Raw genomic sequence first — 23237 nt, forward strand, 5'->3', positions numbered from 1 at the left:
TAAAGGATTTTAAAAAGAATCTAGCAAGTAGAACATTTTACAGAAGTCTGCATAAATTTAGGACATTATAATGTGTGTGTGTGCATATATATATATATTTTGAGTGTGTGTGTGTGGGTGTGCGCATGTGTGTGTGCATGAACTTTTGAATGCATACATGTGGTGTAGGGTTAGCTGCTTCCAAAGCTCATAATTTCATCTTTCCTAACAGATGAATACTATTCCATTTTCTAAGTATCATATAGATCAAAGATTAATAGCCACAATCACAGCAATATGTTTCATTTGCTTATACATACCAGAAACTGAACAACTGACTTAAGAGAGAAATTTTGAGCATTTGGGCACTGGTAATTTTTAATCTCAGTATCTTAGTGTGGGTTTCTCTTTGCTGACACACAAAAAACCCACACACACTTCAAAATCTGGCATCCTAATAATTATTTCTCTGACAAAATGTGTAACTTACGGACTTGAAACTAGATGCCTGGCAGTTAGGCCTACTCTTCCTCTACAAGAGTACAAGTGCTTTTGTATGGTTTTAATACTCATCCAAGTATATCGAAGAGACAGTTTTCTGGAAAAGCATAATTGCACACAGCATTTGTCCAAATAAATTTGTGGGTAGATAATGAGAACTCAAGTAATAAGAATAATAAAGCACTGTGGGCAGATGTTAGAAGCAAATCATACATCTCTAAAATGAGCCTTGTTTTAGATGGGATTCTATAGTCTGGCTAGTAGTAAACTACCCCATCTCCTTGATACAGTTATGCTGAAAGAGCAGGAGGAAGTATATTGACTTCACCTAAGGGAGATGCAACTTGTTACAGAACACATCAGGATCTCAGCGTTTAGAGTCAGACGGAGCTCTTTTCTCACCTAATATCCCAACCATCTCCAACATGCCCTATCTAAGAAACAAAAAGATGCAGGGTAGGAGTATGTGCAAAAGAAAGTCTGTGCCACAACAGTTGTAGATCTAAAATTAAATTACTAAATTTCCTGTTCTGTAAATTGTATAAGCTAGGGAATTATATCTTTGCTGCATGTTTTGAGTTAAGAAAAACTTAGCTCATAGCTGGATGCCTTTGGAAATAATTCTTAGGTGCTTTCCTATAAGGCAATAGCACTTAATGTGTGCAATCTCAGCACACATTGTTAGTAGTGAAGGTTCCTGGGTACCGCTTAGACTGATTAAATCATCATCCTTAGAGGCAGGGCCCAGGAAAGGAAAGTAGTTTTATTTTCATGGTCTCTACTATTTTCTGATGCTCACTAAAGTCTGAGAACTTCTGCTTTACTGAGAGCAACAGCATGGGTCAACAAAACTGAGTTAAGGAATAGGAAGAGACAGTGTGACAGTGGTGGAAGCAACGCTGCTTAAGATCCACTTTGTCAAACACCAGATCACAGACATTAACTCAGAGTGGCACAGTCCTCATTTCTTCTCTCACCACCGGCAGTGCACAGAGAGTGTGACCTTACTTTTCCAAAGCTTTATTGCATTATTAAAAGAGAGCTGGAAGCTTATCCTAGGTCTTCCTGTGATACTTCCCACATGGGAACATCCTTCTACCAAGGACTAGCAAGGAGACGTAGATGGAGATCAGGGTGAGTTTTAGAGACAGCCAGCTATTTCATATGCCCAAATTAAAAATTATCTTTGTGTGATTATTTTTAAGCCATGTGTTAATTATAAATGCTATTTAAGAGATAGAACAAAAATTGACAAAGGGAACAGCATTATAAATATCACTCCATTAAGTGAGCAGTTGGAATCAATGACTTCCAGGGGCACACCCCTTGTTGAGAAGACACAGGTTTCCTGCTGAGTGCTGGTGACACAGCAGTGGGAGCATGGTGTGGTCATAAGACACTAGCTGATGGTCTGTGGCCATTTGTCCGTTATTCCTCCTTCAGGTTATATAGAGGATGAACATAGACTCAACTATATTATCTATAGGCAACCCATTAGTTGATGTTTCCCCACCCCCCAAACACATCCCAAGGCAAGAATCTAGGAAAGTCACTTATTAGGGAGTTATTAGAAATGGTGGCAGTGAAATTAGCTAGCAAGCAAGAGATCACTGTGGACAACTAAGGCTCCATCCTGTAGAGGATACCTGAGAGTCTGCATAGAACAAGTCCTTCATAGTTATTCCACGAGGTGAGAGAGTCAGGGCACACCCACCCCCCCACCCCCCGCCTGCTACTGCTAGGATGTTTCAGGGCTGCTTCTGGGGAGGAGAATGTTAATTTGCTGCAAGTTCTAGTTTGGCCTGTCCTTCAAGAAGAGAGCTCAGTAGACAGAAAAAGAGATGCTGGTGGGAAGATTTGGCAGTGGAGCTAGTGATCATGTATGGGCAGTTTCCACAAAAATCTGGGTGGAGCTCTCTAACAGATTCTGCTTTGTGGCTCATACTTTTTTTTTGTTTGTTTGTTTTTTGAGACAAGGTTTCTCTGTGTATAAATCCTGGGTGAGCATGAAGACCTGCCTGTAATTTCAACACTTGGAAGATGGAGCCAGGGAATCCCCTGGAGCAAGCTGACTAGCTAAACAAGACATATCTTGGAGCTCTGGGTTCAATTGAGAGACCATGCCTCAGGGAAGGGGAAAAGCAGTTAAGGAAGATTTCCCAGTCATCAGACCTAAGATGTCACATACATGCATCGACATAAGCACATGTACCAGGACACACATGTGCACACACATGTAACATGGGAATGTATAAGACATGTTACACACAGGTACATGCAGAAAAAGCAAGAAGGGAAGTTTAGTCTCTATCCTTTCAAACTGGGATTGGGTGAATGTGCGATGTACTTTAGCTAAGACAATATAAAGTATGGGTTGTGATGCACACATCCATTGCATCTGTATCGGGGTTTGCCCCAGTGCTATTTTTGGGAACACTGTAACATGAAACATGTGAATTACCCAGGGGAGATAGAGATGGGTGACACATGGTTCCTTTAGCACTCTACCACCATTGAAAGCCAGTCCATTACAAAAAAGATGGGGCCCATCAGCTTGTGAGCAGCCTGCAGCTGATGGGCCCCATCACTTTCTTATAGTTCGCTTGCTTTCAACATGGAGTAGAGAAATAACCTCAGCCAGATGGAAAATGCTCATGTCACATCAGTGTTTGCTGAAGAATGATCAGAGAAAGGGGCTGGAAGAAACTGCACTCCACCCTGGTTGAAAGCCAGCAGCTACAAGTGGGTGATGGAGAGCGTCAGCTGCAGGCCACTCACAGTGTGAGGAAGTGAAGGTGGCGGCATATAGAGCAGAGACCAGTTGCCTTAGCTGATAAGACCCAAAATACTGACCCATGCCTTTTTGAAGAAATACATGGTGACTGTTTTCAGCCACTTAGTTTTGATTGGTTTGTTGACTTATGCGTGTTCTTGTACGGTTTCTTTTTAAAAGTTTTAGCTGGAGAAATGACTCTCAAATCACACACCATATATGCACATATATGGCAAAATGGAAAGAGGTAATGAGATTATGAGTGATCTTTGTCTTCTGTACTTTACTAAACTTACCAATTGATCTGTAATAAAATTTAGACTCTTTTAAAAACAAAACAAGATGAGCCAAAAGGAGTGGTCACTTTCTTCCAGCTTGTCTCTTGTAGTTCTTAAGCAAATTCGGACATGACACAGACATTTTCCATCTCTCTGAGGTTGCTGGATTCTAAAAGTCAGATACCCCTGAAGAGAGGCCTGTTCCCTTAATCCCAAGATCATTTCCTCTGGGGAGAATTTCAGAGGAGTGAGGAGAGTCTACATAGTGACAGTCTATGTGTCAAGGCCCTTCTCACTAAAACATCCTTGGAACGCCATTGCTGCATCCCTGCAGTCACATATTCCTGTGGTTGCATATCGCTGTGGTCACATGTCCCTGCAGTCACCTATCCCTGTGGTCACATATTGCTGCAGTCACATATCCCTGCAGGCACATAGCCCTGAGGTTACCTATCACTGCGGTCACATAGCCCTGTGATCACCTATCACTGCGGTCACATAGCCTATATTATATTGACTTCTGAGCCTCTGCAGAATTTCTTGTGTAGATTATGTTGATGAAAAGTGTAGAATTCTGGGCATGGAAACATAGTTTGATAAATGTTTTCTCTCTTTTTTTTTCCTTTCTTTCTTCCTTTCATGCTTTCTCTGAGCCTTCTGAGACTAGTGGGCATTGACTACACAGATGACTTCTGGGAAGCTGGAAACAAGGAGCATAGAGAGGAAGGACATTTATTGTCAAGTCTCATCTTGCAAATTCATGACATTCTGAATTCTACCAAAGACCAGAACTCCTGCCTGGCAGCTCTGAACCTAGCAACTTCTTCAGCATGGGTTAATAACAGGGTGGTCTATTTCAAACACTGCATCATCTTTGTGGCTTGTTTTGTATGATTTTCCTATGTCTGCTCACACACTGGTTAACAACTATCCCTTTAATAATGGCTTCTCCAACTGGTTAAGAGGACTTGGTCATCTGTTTCTCACAGGCACATGGAGATCTTGAAGGTAGGCATATTCAAAGGAAGAGGGGAGAGAGAGCTGAAGAAAAGTCAGGTCCTCTCATCTAAGAACAACAAAAAAATGCAGTAGAAAGATAAAAGAAATCCCCATAGTCTCTGTTACTTCCTACTCTCGTTGTAGAGGACACAAATTATCCATCAATTTCAGGTCACTGGTAATTCTGAGTAAAGGATGACACAGAGGAAAGGCAATTTCCTCTTTGCAAGTTCTTGGAAGTGGAGTGGGCGATGTGTGACTAACAAAGATTAGAATTGTGAGAAAGTGTTCTTAAGAGAATAATGCCTATGAGAGGCAAGCTGACAAACTAAGCCAGAGGGGACCCAACATAAAAACCTTACCCGGCCATCACTTGTCAGGAGGATAGAGTCACTCTTGATGTCCCTGTGAATCACTCCTTGGTTATGAAGGTAGGAGAGAGCTTTTAGAACTGACAGGCAGACAGTAGCTATCTGCTCTTCATTCATTCTAGAAAGGAAATAATATTTAAAAATCAAGACAGGCTTAGGCACAGCTTTCTGATGGTTAAGAGATGCCACATTTTTGGGTTCTGGAGAATTAGTGTATGACTCTAGCCGTTGTCTAGAAAAATCACCAAATAAACAAACTGAAGTTGCTGGGACAAGTTTATCCAAGAATAAATCCTGGCATTGAGCATTCCAGGGACAGAATACAAGACATATGAAAGTGATCACATTTGTTAGCGTTTGTGCAATTAGTGCAAATTCATGTCCCAGAACTCTTGTACTGTAGGCACTGAAGTTGTATTCAAGTTGAATGGAGAGATTTGTTTCCAAAGAACATCATCACAATGACATAAAATTCCAATCCTCTACCTGGGCATTTTGTCCTCAGACAGTCCTGTGTGGACACGGCATCGCAACTCAGGAGGATAAAACTCAACTCTATGTAAGTGATGAGAAGTTCTGTTGTTTGCTACTAAAACTTCATTCTCAGTAGGCTTCTGAGGTTGAATCAACCTTCAGGGTGTAGGATGGGTGTTAATTTAATGGATGACCTATGCATACATGATTTAGTCATGAGCACTCTGAGGGTTGTAGTTCCTGAGCGTACAGTGTTAATAATTAATGAAGAAATCATAGATGTAGTGGTTGAGTTGTACTTTGAGTCATCTGCCTTACCTGGTGTGAGTGACAATGTCTGTCAAGGCACCACCTTCTAGAAACTCCATGACCACCCAGAGCTCATCTCCAACAAGGTAGCTGTTATACATGTCAACTACGTTGTCATGGTGGTAATCACGCATTATCACAACCTGGATGAGTGAGAAAGATACATATTTACTTTAGGATGGTGAAATCTGGCTGTTTTCTCTTGTGGCCACATCAATATTTTGAGTGATAGGTGAGTGCAGGGAAACTTCTTTAGGGATCTACAGTAGATTGAAGGCATCAACAACAGTTAGTGATAGTTAAAAGATTCCAGTGAGTATGATTGTTAAAAAACAATGACAGGCCAAGCAGACCTTGGAAAGATAAGAAGGCTATGGGAGGCAGAGAAAAGATAGGAGAGTGCAGAGGGATGGGAATAAATTAAGATATACAGAAAAATTTGCCCAAAAGGGAGTTTAATTTGGGTTTTTGGAAAATACAATCAGACATATCTGAGGAGCTTGTATAGATCACTATTCATACTTTACTGTGGGTCAACAGTAAGCTGAATGGGTGTAACTAAAGTCCACAAGTAAACAGTTAGAGGAGCTATAAGACAGTTCTGAAGGAGAACTGGTCTGAATACAAAGAACATATTTAGATGGTAAATTGATACATGCTGTAGGCTTTTAAAAGGCCAATTTGAGTCTACTTGTTGGAAAGAGTATTATTGCCTTGTTGCTACTTCTAGTTGATTTCCAGAGCTTGAGTTAAATAATAAATTATGCCTATCTGTTCTAATACTGAGATTTAGAAAAAAATGTTTAAGAACCAGAAATGGGATACAAGGAAGATGTTCAAGCCCACTCAGCTGGAGCGCTGGGTGGCTTCCAGGGCTTAGGGAAGAGATGAGCATCTTTTGGGAACTATAGATGGAGGCCACTGGGCTTTCATGGAGCCTCCATTGATGAGGTTTTGAATGTAGCTTGGAGCACTGCACAGTGCTTCTGGATCAACTCATGTTTGCATACTCATAAGAGTAATCAGAATGGTCCCAACAGAACTTCAACGATCTCAAGCATCCATAGCCTGATCTGGAGATGTAGACTGACATCTCTATCAAATCATCTATTCCCCATATTGCTGATAAAAATTATTAAAGGGGCAATACTCCAAAAACACTGGGTTTTTTTTTTTTGATACAGGTACTCTAGTCTTATCTATTTTAGAGCTCCTAATTTATACATATGTGATAAATATAAAAAATTATATGTATAATGCAAAAATGATGCATTAATTATCATTATCATTAAGACAAATGCCATAACTCTGATGGAAAAGGAAACAATGGACATATGATTCAAAGAAGAGTTAAAATGGACTGTGAATATATAAAAATAAAATCAGTCAACTAACAATATAATTATAATTAAAATAGTAAGATATTTCTATGTATAGCATATTAGCAGAGATAATTTAATATTTAATACTGACAGTAAATGTGACAGGGGATTTTTATGTAAAGGCTCAAATTGGCACTTTCTAAAAACATTATATGTCAATTCTCTAAAAATAGATATATTTATGTGTCATTTGACTTGTTCATCCCACTTTATGAGTCTAATAAGATTATAAAACATGAAGCTAAATAGCACTTACTGACAACAATATACATCAGAGACTGCTTATATATATATATATATATATATATATATATATATATATATAGAGAGAGAGAGAGAGAGAGAGAGAGAGAGAGGGAGGGAGGGAGGGAGGGAGGGAGGGAGGGAGGGAGGGGGGGGGGGAGGGAGAGAGTGGAAGAATTTGAGGCCATTAAAGTGATATGCTTGATACATTAAAACACAACAATGTACTTTAAATATTTTTATTAGCATGAAATTAAATCCTACATTGAATATTAAACTAAAATAGAAAGCTATCAGACTACATGTATAGTATTATCCCAATAAAATATAAGTAAAATAGCAAACTATAAGAAAAATACTAAAATATTAACATAGGCTACCACTGCTTGGTTGTGGGGTTATGGCTCTAAATATATGTATATGGTTGGAGGTCTTGTGTATTCATGAGTTGTGTATCCCTTTAATCAAACGAACATGTATGGAAATAGTTCTTTACAGATTTTGTGCTCTTATGTGTCTATAAATGATGGAATATAATCAACATTTGCACAGCATTTACATTATGTTAAATATTATCAGCAATCTAGAAATGACGTATCATGCATATGTAATGTATATATATATATACATGTATATACACACATATGTAATGTAAACTGAGCAGTGCATGTGCACCCTCAGAGACAGACAGCATAGGATGAGTTCTGACATCTACTGGACAGGCCTCAAACCCTGGCCTCACAGTCCACCAGCCATATGACCGAGGGCTGGTTATACCAGTCTGAGTAGCTTCGTTGCTCAAATGGTAACACCTTTCTACCTCAAAGGGCTGTTGCTCAACCAGGCTGGTGCTTAGCACAGTTGTGGACACACATGCAGTACTTTCTAAAAGCAATAGCTATGCAAACATAGAGCAAGACTAGAGGAAGAATCACAGGGGAATGTTGGTTTTGCCTTTCTATTTTCAGTGTCATTCTGTGTGTGAAAACACAATATTTTTGTATTCCCCGTGTGTGTGTGTGTGTGTGTGTGTGTGTGTGTGTGTGTGTGTGTGTGTGTAGTGCTGTGTACATCGGTATGAGCAAGTAAATGGAGAATAACGGACGACTTTGAGTTTCATTGGATTTTTTTTTCAGCAGGGGTTCTCCTTAGCCAGGGCTTTACCAATAGGTTAGTCTGTCTCATCAGAAATCACTAGTTTGGAGCAAGTACAAAATTGGAGATCTCCAAGGGCTGGATTATGAGCACATGTGACCTTGCCAGGTTGTTGTTGTTTTTTACTTGAGTTCTGGGAATAGACGGTAGGTGCTATGCTTGCACAGCAGGCACTTTACTAATGGAATATTCTTCCTAGGCCCTGCATACCCTGCTTTTGAAATAGGAAGTAAATGTTACATCAACGTGAAAAAAGAGACAATCTAAAAAAAACCCAAAAAAAACAAAAACAAAAAAACCACCAGCATTTACCTCATTAAAAAGGAGTTCCCGTCTCTGTTGTTTTCGGAGGTCCATTTTCTTCACTGCCACTTGCTTGCCTGTGTGCTTCTCAGTTGCAATGCACACGATGCCTGTAGACCCTTCTCCGATTTTAATAAAGTTACCCAAATATTCCCTGGGGTCTCCTGGGCTGACCACCAGTTGTAGAGCAGCTCTGAACTGTTCATGGGATACCCTAGAAGGCTGCTGGTCTGAGGAGGAGCCCCAGCTAGGTGGAGGGTAGCTGCTCGAGGAGATACTGAGAGAGCTCAAATAAGAAGCGGTGGAGATGTACTGAGAACTGGTTTGCAGGGAAGGGTGGTGGTACAGGGTTGCTTTGTGGTACCCAGAAGGGTACTGCTGGCTGCTTGAAGAGTAGCCTGCTTTGCTCTGACTTTGAGGTAGTTTGGTGGGGCCTCTGGGGTAGGTGTCAGACCCTGACAGCGGAGGACTGAAGACCATTTGTGCTCGATCATAATCCACCTGGAAAGAGAGGTAGATGGGTAGTAATCACTGGCTCTGAAGCTGAAGCTCATGGCTGGCAGAAGGAAGAGAAGAAGAAGAAGAAGAAGAAGAAGAAGAAGAAGAAGAAGAAGAAGAAGAAGAAGAAGAAGAAGAAGAAGAAGAAGAAGAAGAAGAAGAAGAAGAAGAAGAGCTGGCAAGATTTACCTAGCAACAGTAATACCAGCTATACCCATGAAAAAGAGCCTCTACCCCACAAACCCGTTCTCCCTACTGCTATCTACAACCAAGGGGTTCTTTAACTCTTATGATCCTTATACAGGCCACACTCTTTGTTTATGCCCTAATTAAGAAGGGAAGATTCCCCCATGATGAAGGACATTGGTCCTCAGCCAGAACTGGGGAGAAATGTCAGGGGTAGGAAGGAGACTTTCTCCATGCTTTCAAACATATATACTTACACATAACACAACACCTGTACCTATAAAAGGTAAAATATGGCTCCTGGTGCTAAGGAGACTTGGCTTCAGTGTGGAGTATTAATTAAAATTGTGACATTTGCGCAGAGTAAGTTCAAGTATAATTGAGAGAGAGAGAGTAAAGAAGAATCCCAGGTATTCCTGAGAAAAAAAATATTTGGTGTTGGCCAGCCTTCAATGAGATCCCTGTAAAACCCATTCCACTTTGAATTAGAGGAGTAAGGTTGAGGGAACTTGGCAGTGGATAAGGCAGAGGGTAAGCAGGACAACAGAGGCCAAGGAAGCCAGCAAATCGCTGTCCACTTTAATGGCCCCATGGTTGTGGTACATTTTCCCTGACTGAAATAATTTGCTTGGCCCTTCTTCAACTGCTCTGTCATGTGAGCACTTAGGAATCCATCAGAGAAGGCCATGCATCAGGAAGTTAGGCTTCTAACCATGACTGAGCTAGAAGCTGATGCCCATGAGCTATCATGAAAGTGCTCCCTGCAGCCCACGTCCAGGTCACAGATGACGGTATCCCAGCCTAATTTGGTGACTGTGACCTTATGAGAGATGCCAAGACAGAACAAACCACCTAAGGCTCCCCTTCTGCTGACATTCGGAAACAGCGAGATAGTAAATGTTTGTGTTTTACGTCTAGGAAGTAATGTTTAGGTCTAGGAACAGCAGCACCACTCTGAGGGCCTTCGAATAGGGAACAGGTATCCCCTACACCAGAATCCTGCCTCACATCCAGATGAAAATAGCTGGGTATAGCCTGACCCTGATGGCTTTACTTGAAATCCTCAGTACCTCTGAGCCCCAGTTTCCTCATTTGTAAAATGAAATAATGGTAAAAATATTAACATCTCACTCCTTAGATTGTAGGGTACGCCAAAAGATTGTGTGGCTATAAAAGGATCTGAAACATGATGGGCCAGAAAACTTTATGTACTATTATAGTTCTGTAAAGTGTTGAGTGTAATAATCGCAATATACAATAAAATAACCTCAAGAACAACAAAACTAGCTATCATTTACATATGTACAACATGCCAGAGTCACATAGGTTTCTGTACATTAAGTTCTTAAAATGATAAGACATGAATTCTTTTTTTTTTAATTTTTATTTTCATTTTTTTTTGTTTTTTTTGAGACAGGGTTTCTCTGTGTAGCCTTGGCCATCCTGGACTCACTTTGTATACCAGGCCAGCCTTGAACACACAGCGATCAGCCTGCCTCTGCCTCCTGAGTGCTGGGATTAAAGGCGTGCGCCACCACGCCCGGCTAAGACATAGAATTCTTAATTATAATATTTTGAACATGTGTTGTAAGTTAGCCTCTATTAGAAAGCAGGCTGGTTGTAACTCTAAGACCCTGCCTCACATGTTACCACTTTCCAGAGTCCTCATGGAGATTTTCTCTCTCATAGTTAAGACAAAATTGTATTCATCTCCCATGAGCTTGTATAGATGATGGTGGCCTGTAGGAGTCACAGACACCACTTCCCACTACATCAGGGGCCTCTTCTCCACTATCACCCATCAGCAGTATGATTAGGGTCAACTCCGAGCAAGTAGCTTGTGGTACAAAAAAAGAAGACAAATGTCTTCATGAAGGAGACAATTTCCTCTTGCAGACAAGACAGAATTGTTTCAAAGTTAAACATCTTTGAAATTAGGCATTTTAGGAAATAAGATGCAATTGTCTTTCGTAGCTGCTGGTAAGAGGGACAGGCTTGTAAAAATGCTACGTGGAACAATCACAACTACAAGAGACAAGTTTAGAACCAAACAACGTGATTCAGAAAAATTAATTGTCTGCTTCAGGCACGTGAAATATGGTCTCACCTTGTGGCCCTTATTCATCATTCAAGGGGATGCTGGCAGACAATCAGGCTTTCTAAGGGCCCTGCACTCCAAAGAAGATCTGCTAAGGTCCTGTGTTCATGGAAGGAGATTTCTAGATGTCCTGAACCCTTAGAAAAAGGACACGTAGATTTTATTTCTTGCCTGCTGTGACTTTACCACCTTTAGTCATCACCTACCTGATCTGTGTAATCAAAGCTGGGACTTTTCCTTGTGATTAAAATTCTCTGACATTTTTCTGAGGCCAGAGTTGGGCTCCCTCCCTAAGGGACTACTCTATTAAAAGTCATTTCTTGTAGGAAAAAAAAATAACACCAATGATAGCATTTAGTGAGTGCTTGCCATGTACCAAGGGCTATTCTGAGTACTCCATGTACCCCATGGCATTTCATCCTCACTGTAAACAGTAAGGCCTATAACTGTTCTATCTTATAAGAGGACTGAGGTGCAGTAGGCTGAAGTAGGTTGGACAAAAGGCTTAAAGCTACTAAGACAGTAGAAGGACAGTGCTAATCTTCTTTGAGTCACTTGTCACTTGGGTCTATGTAAGTTCACAGAAACAGGCTTTAATGATGGGGCATGGGGTGTAGACAAAGGAGGGCAGTATGTGAGCTGAGAGTGGCCAAGATAAGGGATGCCTTCATGTTTATCTGGAACCTTGCATATCTGAATAGTCTGGAACAAAATATAAGAACTGTGCCAGAAAATACTGAATGATAGGCCGATGGGAATGGGATGAAGGAAAGATGACCTGGTGGCACTCAGAGGAAGGATAGCAGGCTACCAAGAAGAGACTTGATACCCTATGAGCATATACAGGGGGAGGAAGTCCCCCTCAGTCACAATCATAGAGGGGAGTAGGGGAAAATGGGAGGGAGGGAGGAATGGGAGGATACAAGGGATGGGATAACCATTGAGATGTAATATAAATAAATTAATAAAAATTTTAAAAAACTTGAAAAAAAGAAAGATGAATGTTGTATTTTTGTTTTTAACAGTGTTGGCTTAGATACCTTCTAAATATACAAAAAAGTGGTTGTCTCCGAAAAATGAGGTGATCATTCTATGTACAGAATTCATTATTTTCAGTTTTGCTTTGGTCAAAACGAACTTTGCATTCAGTGACAGCGATGCCCCAGCATGTTCTTTTACAAAGGGAAGCATGGCTGCTTTTCCGTAGGGTGACTGTCTCCCACTCTCACACACTCTTGATGTTTGTTGTCATTCCTCTAGCTGGTCTCGCTCATGGTGGTGTCTATATTTGGGAGTGGTGAAACACAAATGAGTCTGTCTAGGTTCGTTTTTCCATGCCTGTGTTCATGCAGAAAAGTCAAGCTTGAGCTGGGAAACCTTTCCTTCATGTAATTGCGGACACATTCCAGAAGAAAAGGAGAGGCTCTGGAGCATGTATGAGCAAGCTGGCCTTGAATGTTTGGGAAGGGATGTAGAAGATAATTATTTAGCAAAACCACAGGGCTGTTGAGGTAGGGCATCAAAAGGGATGGTAATTACTAAGTCTCTGAGAACCCATGTTCTAAAACCAAAGGATGAGTGGATGCCATTTGCCCACAGACGCTCAGTGTGAGGGCTGAACGGGAGGGAGCAGGAAGCTGTAATGTAGGAGAGCGAACAATAGAAACGCCACAGAGACTTTCCCCATGCCACCAGGGAATGCACTCGTGTGCACGGTGTACCAGTAACTCTACAGGAATGACTTCTCTTCCACCGGCTCTAAAGGAGATTCCCATATGGCACGATGTAATAAAAGACAGCTAGATCGATTGTTTTGCAAATTATCACCCAGGGCTACCAAACCAGTCAGCTGCACCGAGACCACTCGTGATCACTGTACAGCGGCTATATTTGAAGAGGAAATTCTCTCTGCAGGAACCTTTAAAAATACAGGCAGATGAAGAGTCGTGCTTTCCTTCCTTTTCGGGTGACTAATAACATACACTTGGTTTTCAGTTTCCTGGGACTTTATAGTATACCCTAAAAGTTAATTCTTTAAAAAAAATGTGCCTTTTCACATCTCTATTCAAAAGCTGAAAGAGATGGGGAGGCTTATTACGTGGGAATAAATAATTCCCAGTTAACAGTTCAGCCAGAATGCCCTTCTACAATAAGTGCACTGTCTCCAAGGATAGGGCTAGGTACAGGCCTGTGATGTATCAACATTATACGTAATTATAGCAATGAATTCATTTAATCAATCAATTTCAGCAGTGGTGCACTGCGGTGGACAGGGCATAAAACTCCTCATCGCTATCAATTGCCCCGATTACAGCTGGCTGTCAGCCAGAATTCCCCTGATCCATGTTAGTTAAATGCACATTAATCTGTATTTGGCAGTGTAATCAAGGACCCAACTGAACTGTGAAATTGAATTCTGCAGTAGAACATCATTTGACCATTTTATGCCAAGGCTAAAAAAAAAAAAGGGGGGGGGGTGTGGGAGAAAGAACAGAAGGAAAAAATATCATGCGGCAGCATCTCTTTGTCACCAGGAGCTTCTGCATCGAAGGGAGGCTGTGGCTGGATGGTGCTGGACAGTGGTGTGAGAGATGGCTGTGTTGCACATCTGTCCCACAGACTGGGAACTGAGGAATGCTTGCTGAAGGGCTGAAAGATGGAGATTACAGGGAAGGGAGCCGGCTGCTTCCAGGACTTAGTTGTGATGTTCCAATACACCTTTTTGGAACACAATGAAACAAAGAGTTTGCTCAGCTCAAAAAAAAAAAAAAAAAAAAAAAAAAAAGAAAGAAAGAAAAAAGAAAAAGGCAGACTGGGTGTTGCTTGCTTTACATAAATCAGGGACAAAAGCAAATCACAGCCATCTATTGTCTGAGCATGGAAAGTACATCTTAAATTTTCCTGACTTGACTGACAGGAAAATGTTAGCAGACTTGGCTTTGGAAAGGAAAAAGCATTTGTAAGAGAGCCTAGGAGAATCGCTAGTGGTTTTTCCCCCTCTTCAGAGACATTTTAGGGACCGGTAATTAGGAAAAGGCAGCTAGCTCATTCATCCTGGTGCCCCCCTGTTGTTCTCTGCAAAGGTCGGTTTCTCCCCTTTTATGAGCAGGAAACACCAGTGATGGGGAGGTTAATTCTTCCTTGCTCTCAATCAAGCTGTGCAGCCCTGCCTGAGGTGGATAGGCTCAGGGTTCATTCTTGGTTTTCTGGGCAGCTAGTTGCTGTCCTCTGAGCTACAGTCTGTCTCCTTGCAGGGCATTAAGGAACCCCTGTTGAACCCTAATAAAGGAGTTACTGTCGCTTCTGCCAAAGGCAAAACTTTGATTTTTATTGATGTTTCTTTCCTGGTACTTACTTTCATTAACAAAGCGGAGCAATCAGCTTCATAGTGGATGTATTATTCATTCTGGCCAAATGACTGGGGTATATAGCACATGCTGTGAGCTGATGTTCAACTTTGGTAAAAGAGGCAAGTGTTGCCAATGAGTAAGTGCCCTTGTGACACTAAAAATTCTTAAGGCATCTCCTTAGGGTGCCAAGGCTGGGGGATTGGGTGCTTAGATACAGCTGCTGCACTGTATGCAGTAGGAAACTGGAGTGCAGTGCACAATTAGCCCTGGAATTTTGGCAAACCATTGAGTTGGGATCTCAGTTAGGCCTGTAGTAATATACACTTCATAACAAGGAGCCCGAAGGGCCGAGTCTTCCCTGACTTACTGAGTATATGGCAAGTGCACATTGCAGACATTCAGATAGGTTGTTACTGACCCTGCACAAGGCAGAGAGTACGTCTCTGAGGGTCTGTGAAGTAGTTCTGTGGAAGCACTAAGAGGACTAAGTCTGTGGTGAGCAGACTCAAGCACAGACAAGCTTGGACAGCTTGTAAAGATTCGAAAAAATCTAGGTCTTGAATGTCTCTGTATTAGATAGCAAAACTCTGGCTATCTTTAATAAATTCAAACAAGGCTATCATCCAAGGTAAAGTGAATTCATAAATAAAAAAAAAAAAGAAGAGTCTTTTGGGTCTTCTCACCTAAGGCTATCTTTGCAGCTTGCAGTTTCAGTATTTACCCATAATTCATATTTCTAGATGAGTAGAAGTCATATCTGGAGCATACTATGAACGGAGCTTCCTTGTACACACAAAGTTCAGAAGCAAGGCGATGGCATCCAGCAGTGTGTCTCCTGACTGAAAAGCCTTACACCCACTTTTTTGCTCCTCAGCCTTCCTCTAGAACTGATACAAATGTTCTGGAAGCATAGATCTTAGAGTCACAGAGATGTAGTTTTGAACCCCAGCTCAGAACTGTATTCATACACTTGGGGAAGCCCATAAAGACAGCTTTCTGGAGTTTCAGCTTCCTCAACTGTCAAAGAGAAGGTTCTGGATTCTTCTGGACTTGTAAGGCCTAAATGTACAGTGTCTGCAAAAGATTTCTCACACTGTGGCTGGAACACAGTGACCCTTGTAATATAGTCACTCTCTGAATGTCAACCTAGGGACAGACATTTCAAAGAAGGCTGCTCTGACATGAACTTGTTTAACTCTCAGCTGATATGAGGCTGGGACTGTCTTTATCTCCCTTCTACTGTTAAAAAGGAGGCACCACTCACCAGTCACTTAGTTAATAAATGGCAGTGTTATGCTCAAATGGGAACAGTTTATCTCCCCAAACCAAGCCTCCAACTGCTCAAAAGTGCTTGATAAAAGGTAGCTGTAGAAGGCTCCTCTGCAGCTATCTGATTTTGTATGGCCTTGTCCATGGTGAATGGTGATATATTTTGTTATTGCATATATTTGATTACTGTGAGTGAAGACGGGAAGCCTTGCCATCTAATAGGGAAGAGCTCATGGGTACTGTTACCTACCCAGAAATGCCAGAATAACCCCTCACTACAAAAGAATTACATGCCCAAAACATCATTAGAATCAAGGTTGAGAAACCCACCTCTGAATGAAAGATGATGAGATAATATTGAAATATTGAAATAATTTCTGATGCAATCTCACTACATTAACGATAGAGATACTTCACAATGGAAGGGTTAGTATCCTTACAAGCTGTCTCTGTGTTATGGGGATGCATCCCAGGGGTTAAAACTGAAGATCTGGACTCCAGTTGGTACATGAGCTGAACGGTACAGGCTGCTAATGTGACTCCCAGATCTTATTCCTTATCTTACAGCGGGGGCAAGAAATTTTGCTGTGAGTCTTAACTAAGCCACATGTATATCTGGTACACAGCACGTGCCTGGAGAAACACTGAATTGTCACTGTGTCAGAAACTTTTCATTGGCTTTGCCCAAGGTGGCACCAAGAGATATGAGCTAACTGCCTGGTCCCAAGAGAGCACAAGATGACAGGCTCCCGCCAGGTTGCTCATGGTAGCAGAGTCTTCTGGAAAGAGTGGGAGGCATGCTTCCTCTCTCCTTGCTGGCTTCTGTAGTTCCGTGATGAGAGTGGTGCTAGAATTTGTTTGACTTTTCTTTTTCACCTTAAGGTGTCATCTGCTCATGTAACAAGATTGCAAAGTAGAGACTAAATATTAGTATTAATGGATTTTATTACAATTTTTACTCTTGTCATGCTAATAAGAAAAGTGAAGTGGGGTTTTTGTGTTGTTATTATTCCACATCTTTCTTCACTGTGAGGTAGAACTAAAATTTAAAAAATATAGGACAAAAGATCAAACTGGTGTCACACACACACACACACACACACACACACACACACACACACACACACACACATACACACACACACCCCTTTCCTCATTCTTGCTACAGGGGGTTTGTGCTTTTTTTCCCTTTCTTTCTCCTATGCGATCATCACCCGCCCTCCTCTAGAAACTGTCATGAGGCAAAGTCAAATTATCTTGAGTCGTGATCACTATGTCTTGCCCCAGCTGGAAATCCAAATGCAATTGGTTGAGTTTTCAGAGTACAACTCTAAAGACAGAGGCACCTAACTGTTTTTAGAGAGATGTTATATTTTTAATCAAGTGAGCATTTTAATTACCAACATGCCTCCCACCTCCTGCCCTCCCACAAAACCGCACATCAGTTCTCCTGGGTTTGGAGGCGGGGTGGGAGGGGGGGAGTGGGGGGATAGGAGCAGTAGCTTGCTCCTTTGGAACCCTGGCTTAAAAATGCAGACAGTCTTATGTGTAAATGAGCTCATGTTTTTCCTGAGCCACAACTGTCCAATCACTATTTTGGCTATAGTAAAGCTGGAGTTTAGGGCAGGAGGTCTTATTTTATTTTATTTTATTTTATTTGGAGACCTGCAAGGAATGAAGCAAATAACCCATTTTTAGCTTGCCTCCTTCCGCCTCCTTTTCTTATCTTACATTTCTAGAGGGTTCTGAAACTTATCATAGATTTGAGTTGCAAATTCAGATGAACCCTTGGAATAACACAGGCCCACATTATGGGAAAGAACTAAACTGGGAGAGGTGCCAGGCTTCAAAGGAGACCTTGTGTGGCATGTGACTCTAAACCTCAGTATTCTTTCCTGGGGAATGAGTAGGCAAGGCTTGCTCCTGGTGGTGCTAAATCCCTAAGGCCTTTAAAGATGAGTGTAGTGAACTAGACAGGACCGGAACTAAACTGTAGAGCCTGTGTCCTTTCTAGTGGGGGCATGGTTTGTCTCGGGGCCATTTAATTTTGAATCCTACATGAAAAAGTGGGTCCAGAGATACCAGGTCAACATGTCATTTTTCAAGAGAATCCTGCGATCTCATGATTTGAGAGTTATAAGTGAAAAAAGGGCTAACCATATTAATGGTTCAAAAATAACCCCAGGGCTGAAAGTGTGCTGTATTTCAATAGCATTTTCTCTGGGACAATAACTGAAACCAGCTTCTTCCTCTTTGCTCAGATGTTCCACACATACATACATTTTTTGGTAGTGCATGAGTTTCCTTGAACTCTACTACTCAGCCACATCTTAGGCCTTTGTTTTGAGATAGTCTCTAGATCCTTGAGAGCTGTTCTGTGATCTTCCTGATACAGCATGCTGAGTTCTGAGATTTTACAGGAGTTTGCTCTATACCCAGAATATTCTTTCCAATGAATTCTGAGCACGTGACTTACTCAGCAATAGAACAAACACATCCACTTGCTTATTTGGTTCTAGAACTGTGAAGGGGCTCCTTCTCCTCGGCATTCACAGAGAGTGACCTGGGTTAGAGTCAGCTTAGCTCTCTCAGGTATCAGAATATATATGTAGATGCTATACGGGTTTGGCACTTGGCTACTGGCTAGTAAGACCTATGTCCAGCAAGTGCCATGGAAAGAATGAAATAAAAGTGTTTGTTGCACTGTAACTATGGCCATCCAAATACCTTTAACATGGAGTGATTAAAAGTGTCATGACCATTTACATTTTAACTGGGGGTGTCTTTTTCATGCCCTTTCTCAGGATTCACATCTCAGTTCTTATCATGGGGACTAAAATAACAGGTCGTTTGTTTCTTCTGAGGTGTAGCTTCCATCAATTCCTCTTTGCTTAAATGCCTTAAACATCTTACATGATAAGCAAAGGAAATATTTGACTGAAGTTGACAAAGCAGTTGGCTGCAGGTAGGCAGGCAGGCTCTGCAGGGATGCGTATGTTATCAGACAAGCTACTGAGGAGAAAACATTGGTACAAATGTAGGCGATATTCTTGCTAGTAGTTGAGTCCTACCAAGACTGTCTTGAGGCTCAAGGTGATCCACAAGCCATACTCAAATCCTTCCTTTCTGCCTCAGTTATACAGGTTAAGTACCAGTCAAATGTAAGGTACCATGGACAAATCAACCACCCGTACGCTCTGGGCTATTTTTAAATGGCTTACATGCTTGAGGAAATGGTGTACCGTTAACCAAGCATCACAGTCTTTTTCAAAGTGTGGGGTGTGGCAGACCTGTCAGTTATCAAAGCAATTTTATATGAACCTTATTTAAAAGGGTATTCTTTGGAGTAAGGGCTGGCTTACAGTTGGAGTGCCTGCTTAATGCCCTTATCACTCTACAATGGATTCCTAGCACTGTGAAAAAAAATGCCTAAATAGTTCAGGAATTAGCTGTTATCTTTTTTACTTAAAATATTCATATAAAAGTGTCATTAAGATTTAAAAGAATGATTAAGAGAGCACACTCTTCTAAAAAAAGACTGTCCCTTGAGCTGGATATTTTATTCACATATGTTTATACATATATCCATATCTTTACATGAACTTTGATATATTGAGGACTATTACACTATTGCCTATAATAATCTGCAATTGTTTACCCCTTAACAAAGAACTTAGTAAATATGATCAGACTGAATTTATCATCAGTAAATCAGAAAATTGTTCCATTAAATATGCATTTTCTCATGTTTTAATCAGAACTCTTGTAGCAGGTCCCAAAAGCCAAATTCTGATTAGAATGACATATGGGCCTTGTCTTAATGCCTTTGACTATGGGATTCATAGAAAAATAAGGTAGGATTTGCCTAATGATTCTCGGTGGGAAAGCAGCAATCTTTTGCATCTCTGGCTATCTAGAGTCTCCTTGGCAGGGTCAGTCACTCGTGTAGAAGAAGCAATGGGCCTTACCTTTGGAATGCACATTGTGGGCTCGGACAAGCGAGGGTAGGTGTAGGAGTTGTACGAGTGTCCTTGAGGATGAGTTTTAAATGCACTTGCTCCAAATGGCATCATGGGTTCCTGAAGCCCTGAGCCTGACTTGGATCGCTGTCGCATGGCTGGCTGAGGGCTTGTTTGATGCAGGTACGATGACTTTGGCCTCCTGTCATAGTCATCAAGGCTGGGACCCCAATCACTTTCACTGTATGCCAGACTCTCCTTGGAGCACCTGCTGGTCCCTGCAGTTCTAGAAGGCGTGAGTTGGAATGAGTAATCCAGAGGGGAGCTACTGGACGCTCGCTGATAATCCCACTTAAGGTCACCATATTCACTTGGTTTGCTCAGTGAGTCCAAATGTGTGTGATAGTCGACAGGAAATCTGGCCAGGTCCGTTTTCAAAGGCTTCATCTCAGGATAGTACGCGTCTCCATGTTTCATCTTCATGACATGGCCGTTTTGCTTGGCTGCATGACTGCCTTTATAATACAGATCCAGGTCGTCTCCATAGAGACTCCTTTCCCTATACTTTTCAGTTGTATAGTCCGCAGTAGTATCGGATTCACTGGAATACTGTGAGAAGGTGATGAAGCCATTTTCTTCTGAGTGGCCTTGAACACGGCTGGCGGCTCCCTGATCTGGAGTGGGTGGGCTTTCCTTTCTTAGGGAGTTGGAGCGAGTTACGGAGATGTTGTCAAAATCCTCTAGCAGGCCATTGATAGAGCTTTCCTTGCAGGATTTATTTCCTCTGACGATTGTCTAGGAATAATAGAGGAATGTTGTTTAAGGAAATATCTTTGGTTTTATAATTGCCAGAGGATAGTCACCCCTACTTCGTCTAGTTTAAACCACAGAAGAAAACATGAGAGGAACAGTTTAGCTAAAATGGTAATGAAACAATTGTTGCCCAGCTTCTCTGGAAAAGTACATCAACTAATCAAAGCAATCTGGGCTTGCAAAATCTTGCATTAGACTAGAGAGAAGTATTTTCCTATTGTTTTGCAGATAAAAAATAAACACCTTCTTTTAAAATTACTTTTAATTTAAACTTTTATAATTTTATACATATATGAATTGTGAATATACTCACCTTGTTTCTCTCTCTTGTCCCCTCCCACTCGGATAGACCTTTCTTCCTAACACCCAGCCCATCACCTTTGTCTTATTTTTTGTTCAGGTTTTGTGCATATAGCTGTAGCTGCTATGTATTCATTATTGGATTTGCCATGTCAAGTTCTGAAGGTATCATTTCACTGGACTCCTTCTCATCCTCCATCCCTTACCATCTCTCCACTCCCTTTTCTGTGATGCTCCCTGGGTCTTAGAGCAGGTAATATAAGTAGCCCATTTGGAGCTGAGAAAACAAGTCATTTATTCTCAGCATTTTCTCAGTAGGAGTCTCTGTATTAACTCTTACTCACAGAAAAAAAAAGCTCAGATGACAGAAACACTTGTCTATCTAAGGGCATAATTATTAACATTAGAAGGCAGTTTGAACACACACACAAACATATATGTATGTATGCATATATGTACATACATACATACATACATACATACATACATACATATGTATATACATTTACTACTTACTATCAGTGATTTCAACCTGAGGGCTTGTGTAAACCTTCAACTTCTAACAGTGAGCTGATGGCTATAAACTTTAGCAGTTTATAATGTTTTGTTATAAAAACATTTGTTATTCTAAAATTGACCATTCAGAGCTGGGCATGGTAGTGGCACATGCCTTCAATCCCAGCACCCAGGGAAGCAAAGGCAGGCATATTGCTGTGAGTTCAAGGTTAGCCTGGTCTACAAAGTGAATCCAGGACAGCCAAGGCTACCCAGAGAAATCCTGTCTTGAAAACAAAACAAAACAAATAAAAAAACAAAATAAAACCCTTCCCCCCAAACTCAAATCTATTCAGATGATTTAAAAGCATTGTTAATTAGTATGAACACAGATAGAAATGGGTATGTAATCTTTATGCATCCACTGAAGACATCATTGACGCTATAAGACATTATATGCTAGAAGACAAGTTTTGAAAATATGACTATGGAATAGCATGGAGACTAATTATGTGCTTTAATTTGTAATGCACTGTGATATTGTTCAGTATTGCACTACACTCTTTGCAGTGGCCACACGTGTATGTCAGCATCTTTGAATCTGAGATTTTGCTTGGTAATGATGTGACTGTGCGTTGATCTCAGTGACAAGCTGTTCCCTTTAATAAACCTAAATAACATCAGACTACGAGGAACAGAGAGAAACGGCAAGCCACTTACAAAGCCAGTCAGCTGTGCCTTGACTTGTCATTCCATGATTTGCAGCGAAATATGTGGGGGAGGATAAAAGAACAAAGAACAAAGGGTGGCTATCAAGATTTTAAGAGAAAAATACTTTTGAGCAAGAAGCAAGGAGTTCAAAATCATCATGGTTAGCACCAAGGGAAAGCTCAAAGAGTGAGGAGAGGACCAGGTCGTCCTGCAGCCTGAGGGATACAGATTAGTGCCTCAAACTAATCTGAAGGACAAGGGTTTTGCTTTTGTTGTTTTCTGTCAACAGTCTTAGGTTAATTCTTTTTATTTATGACCTTTTAAATAAAAAATATTTTAGAACAGTTTAACAGGGATATTTTAGAGATGGATCAGAGCATTCAAAAATACTTCCTTACCCAGTGTTTCATGTATTAATGCCTTGCACTACTGTTAATGAAATGTCACCCTGTTAGGATTTTATCAGCTTTCTTTTAGGGCTTTGGAGTCCCATCTATTTATTTATTTTATGTATATAAGTGCTTTGTTCTCCTGCGAACCAGAACAAGTGAGTCAGATTCCATTATAGATGTTTGTGAGCTGCCGTGTGGTTGTTGGGAATTGAACTCAGGTCCTCTGGGAAAGCAGCCAGTGCTCTTAACTGCTGAGCCATCTCTCCAACCTGGAGTCCCGTCTACGAGGGATAAATATTTACTTATTATGTCTTCTGAGTCTCTTTGACAGTTTGAGACTTTTCTTGTTGCTGATGACCTTGACAGTTTCAAGGGGAAATGAACAAATATTTTCAGAAT

The 23237-nt window shown here is 41.1% G+C and overlaps 1 protein-coding gene across 1 annotated transcript in view; it reads right to left on the minus strand.

The window, feature by feature from the left end:
• Pak5 (p21 (RAC1) activated kinase 5) overlaps nucleotides 1-23237 on the minus strand; it is an 86713-nt gene that overhangs the window by 10359 nt on the left and 53117 nt on the right. Inside the window, exons 2-5 of the mRNA XM_051144715.1 lie at nucleotides 20137-20922; nucleotides 8777-9268; nucleotides 5694-5827; nucleotides 4893-5019 (exon numbers count right to left, since the gene is read on the minus strand). Of these exons, the coding sequence (XP_051000672.1) occupies nucleotides 4893-5019; nucleotides 5694-5827; nucleotides 8777-9268; nucleotides 20137-20922 (1539 nt within the window). The remainder of the gene's footprint in view (nucleotides 1-4892; nucleotides 5020-5693; nucleotides 5828-8776; nucleotides 9269-20136; nucleotides 20923-23237) is intronic.

Source organism: Acomys russatus, chromosome 4 (assembly GCF_903995435.1).
Source record: "Acomys russatus chromosome 4, mAcoRus1.1, whole genome shotgun sequence".
NCBI classification, from domain to species: domain Eukaryota; kingdom Metazoa; phylum Chordata; class Mammalia; order Rodentia; family Muridae; genus Acomys; species Acomys russatus.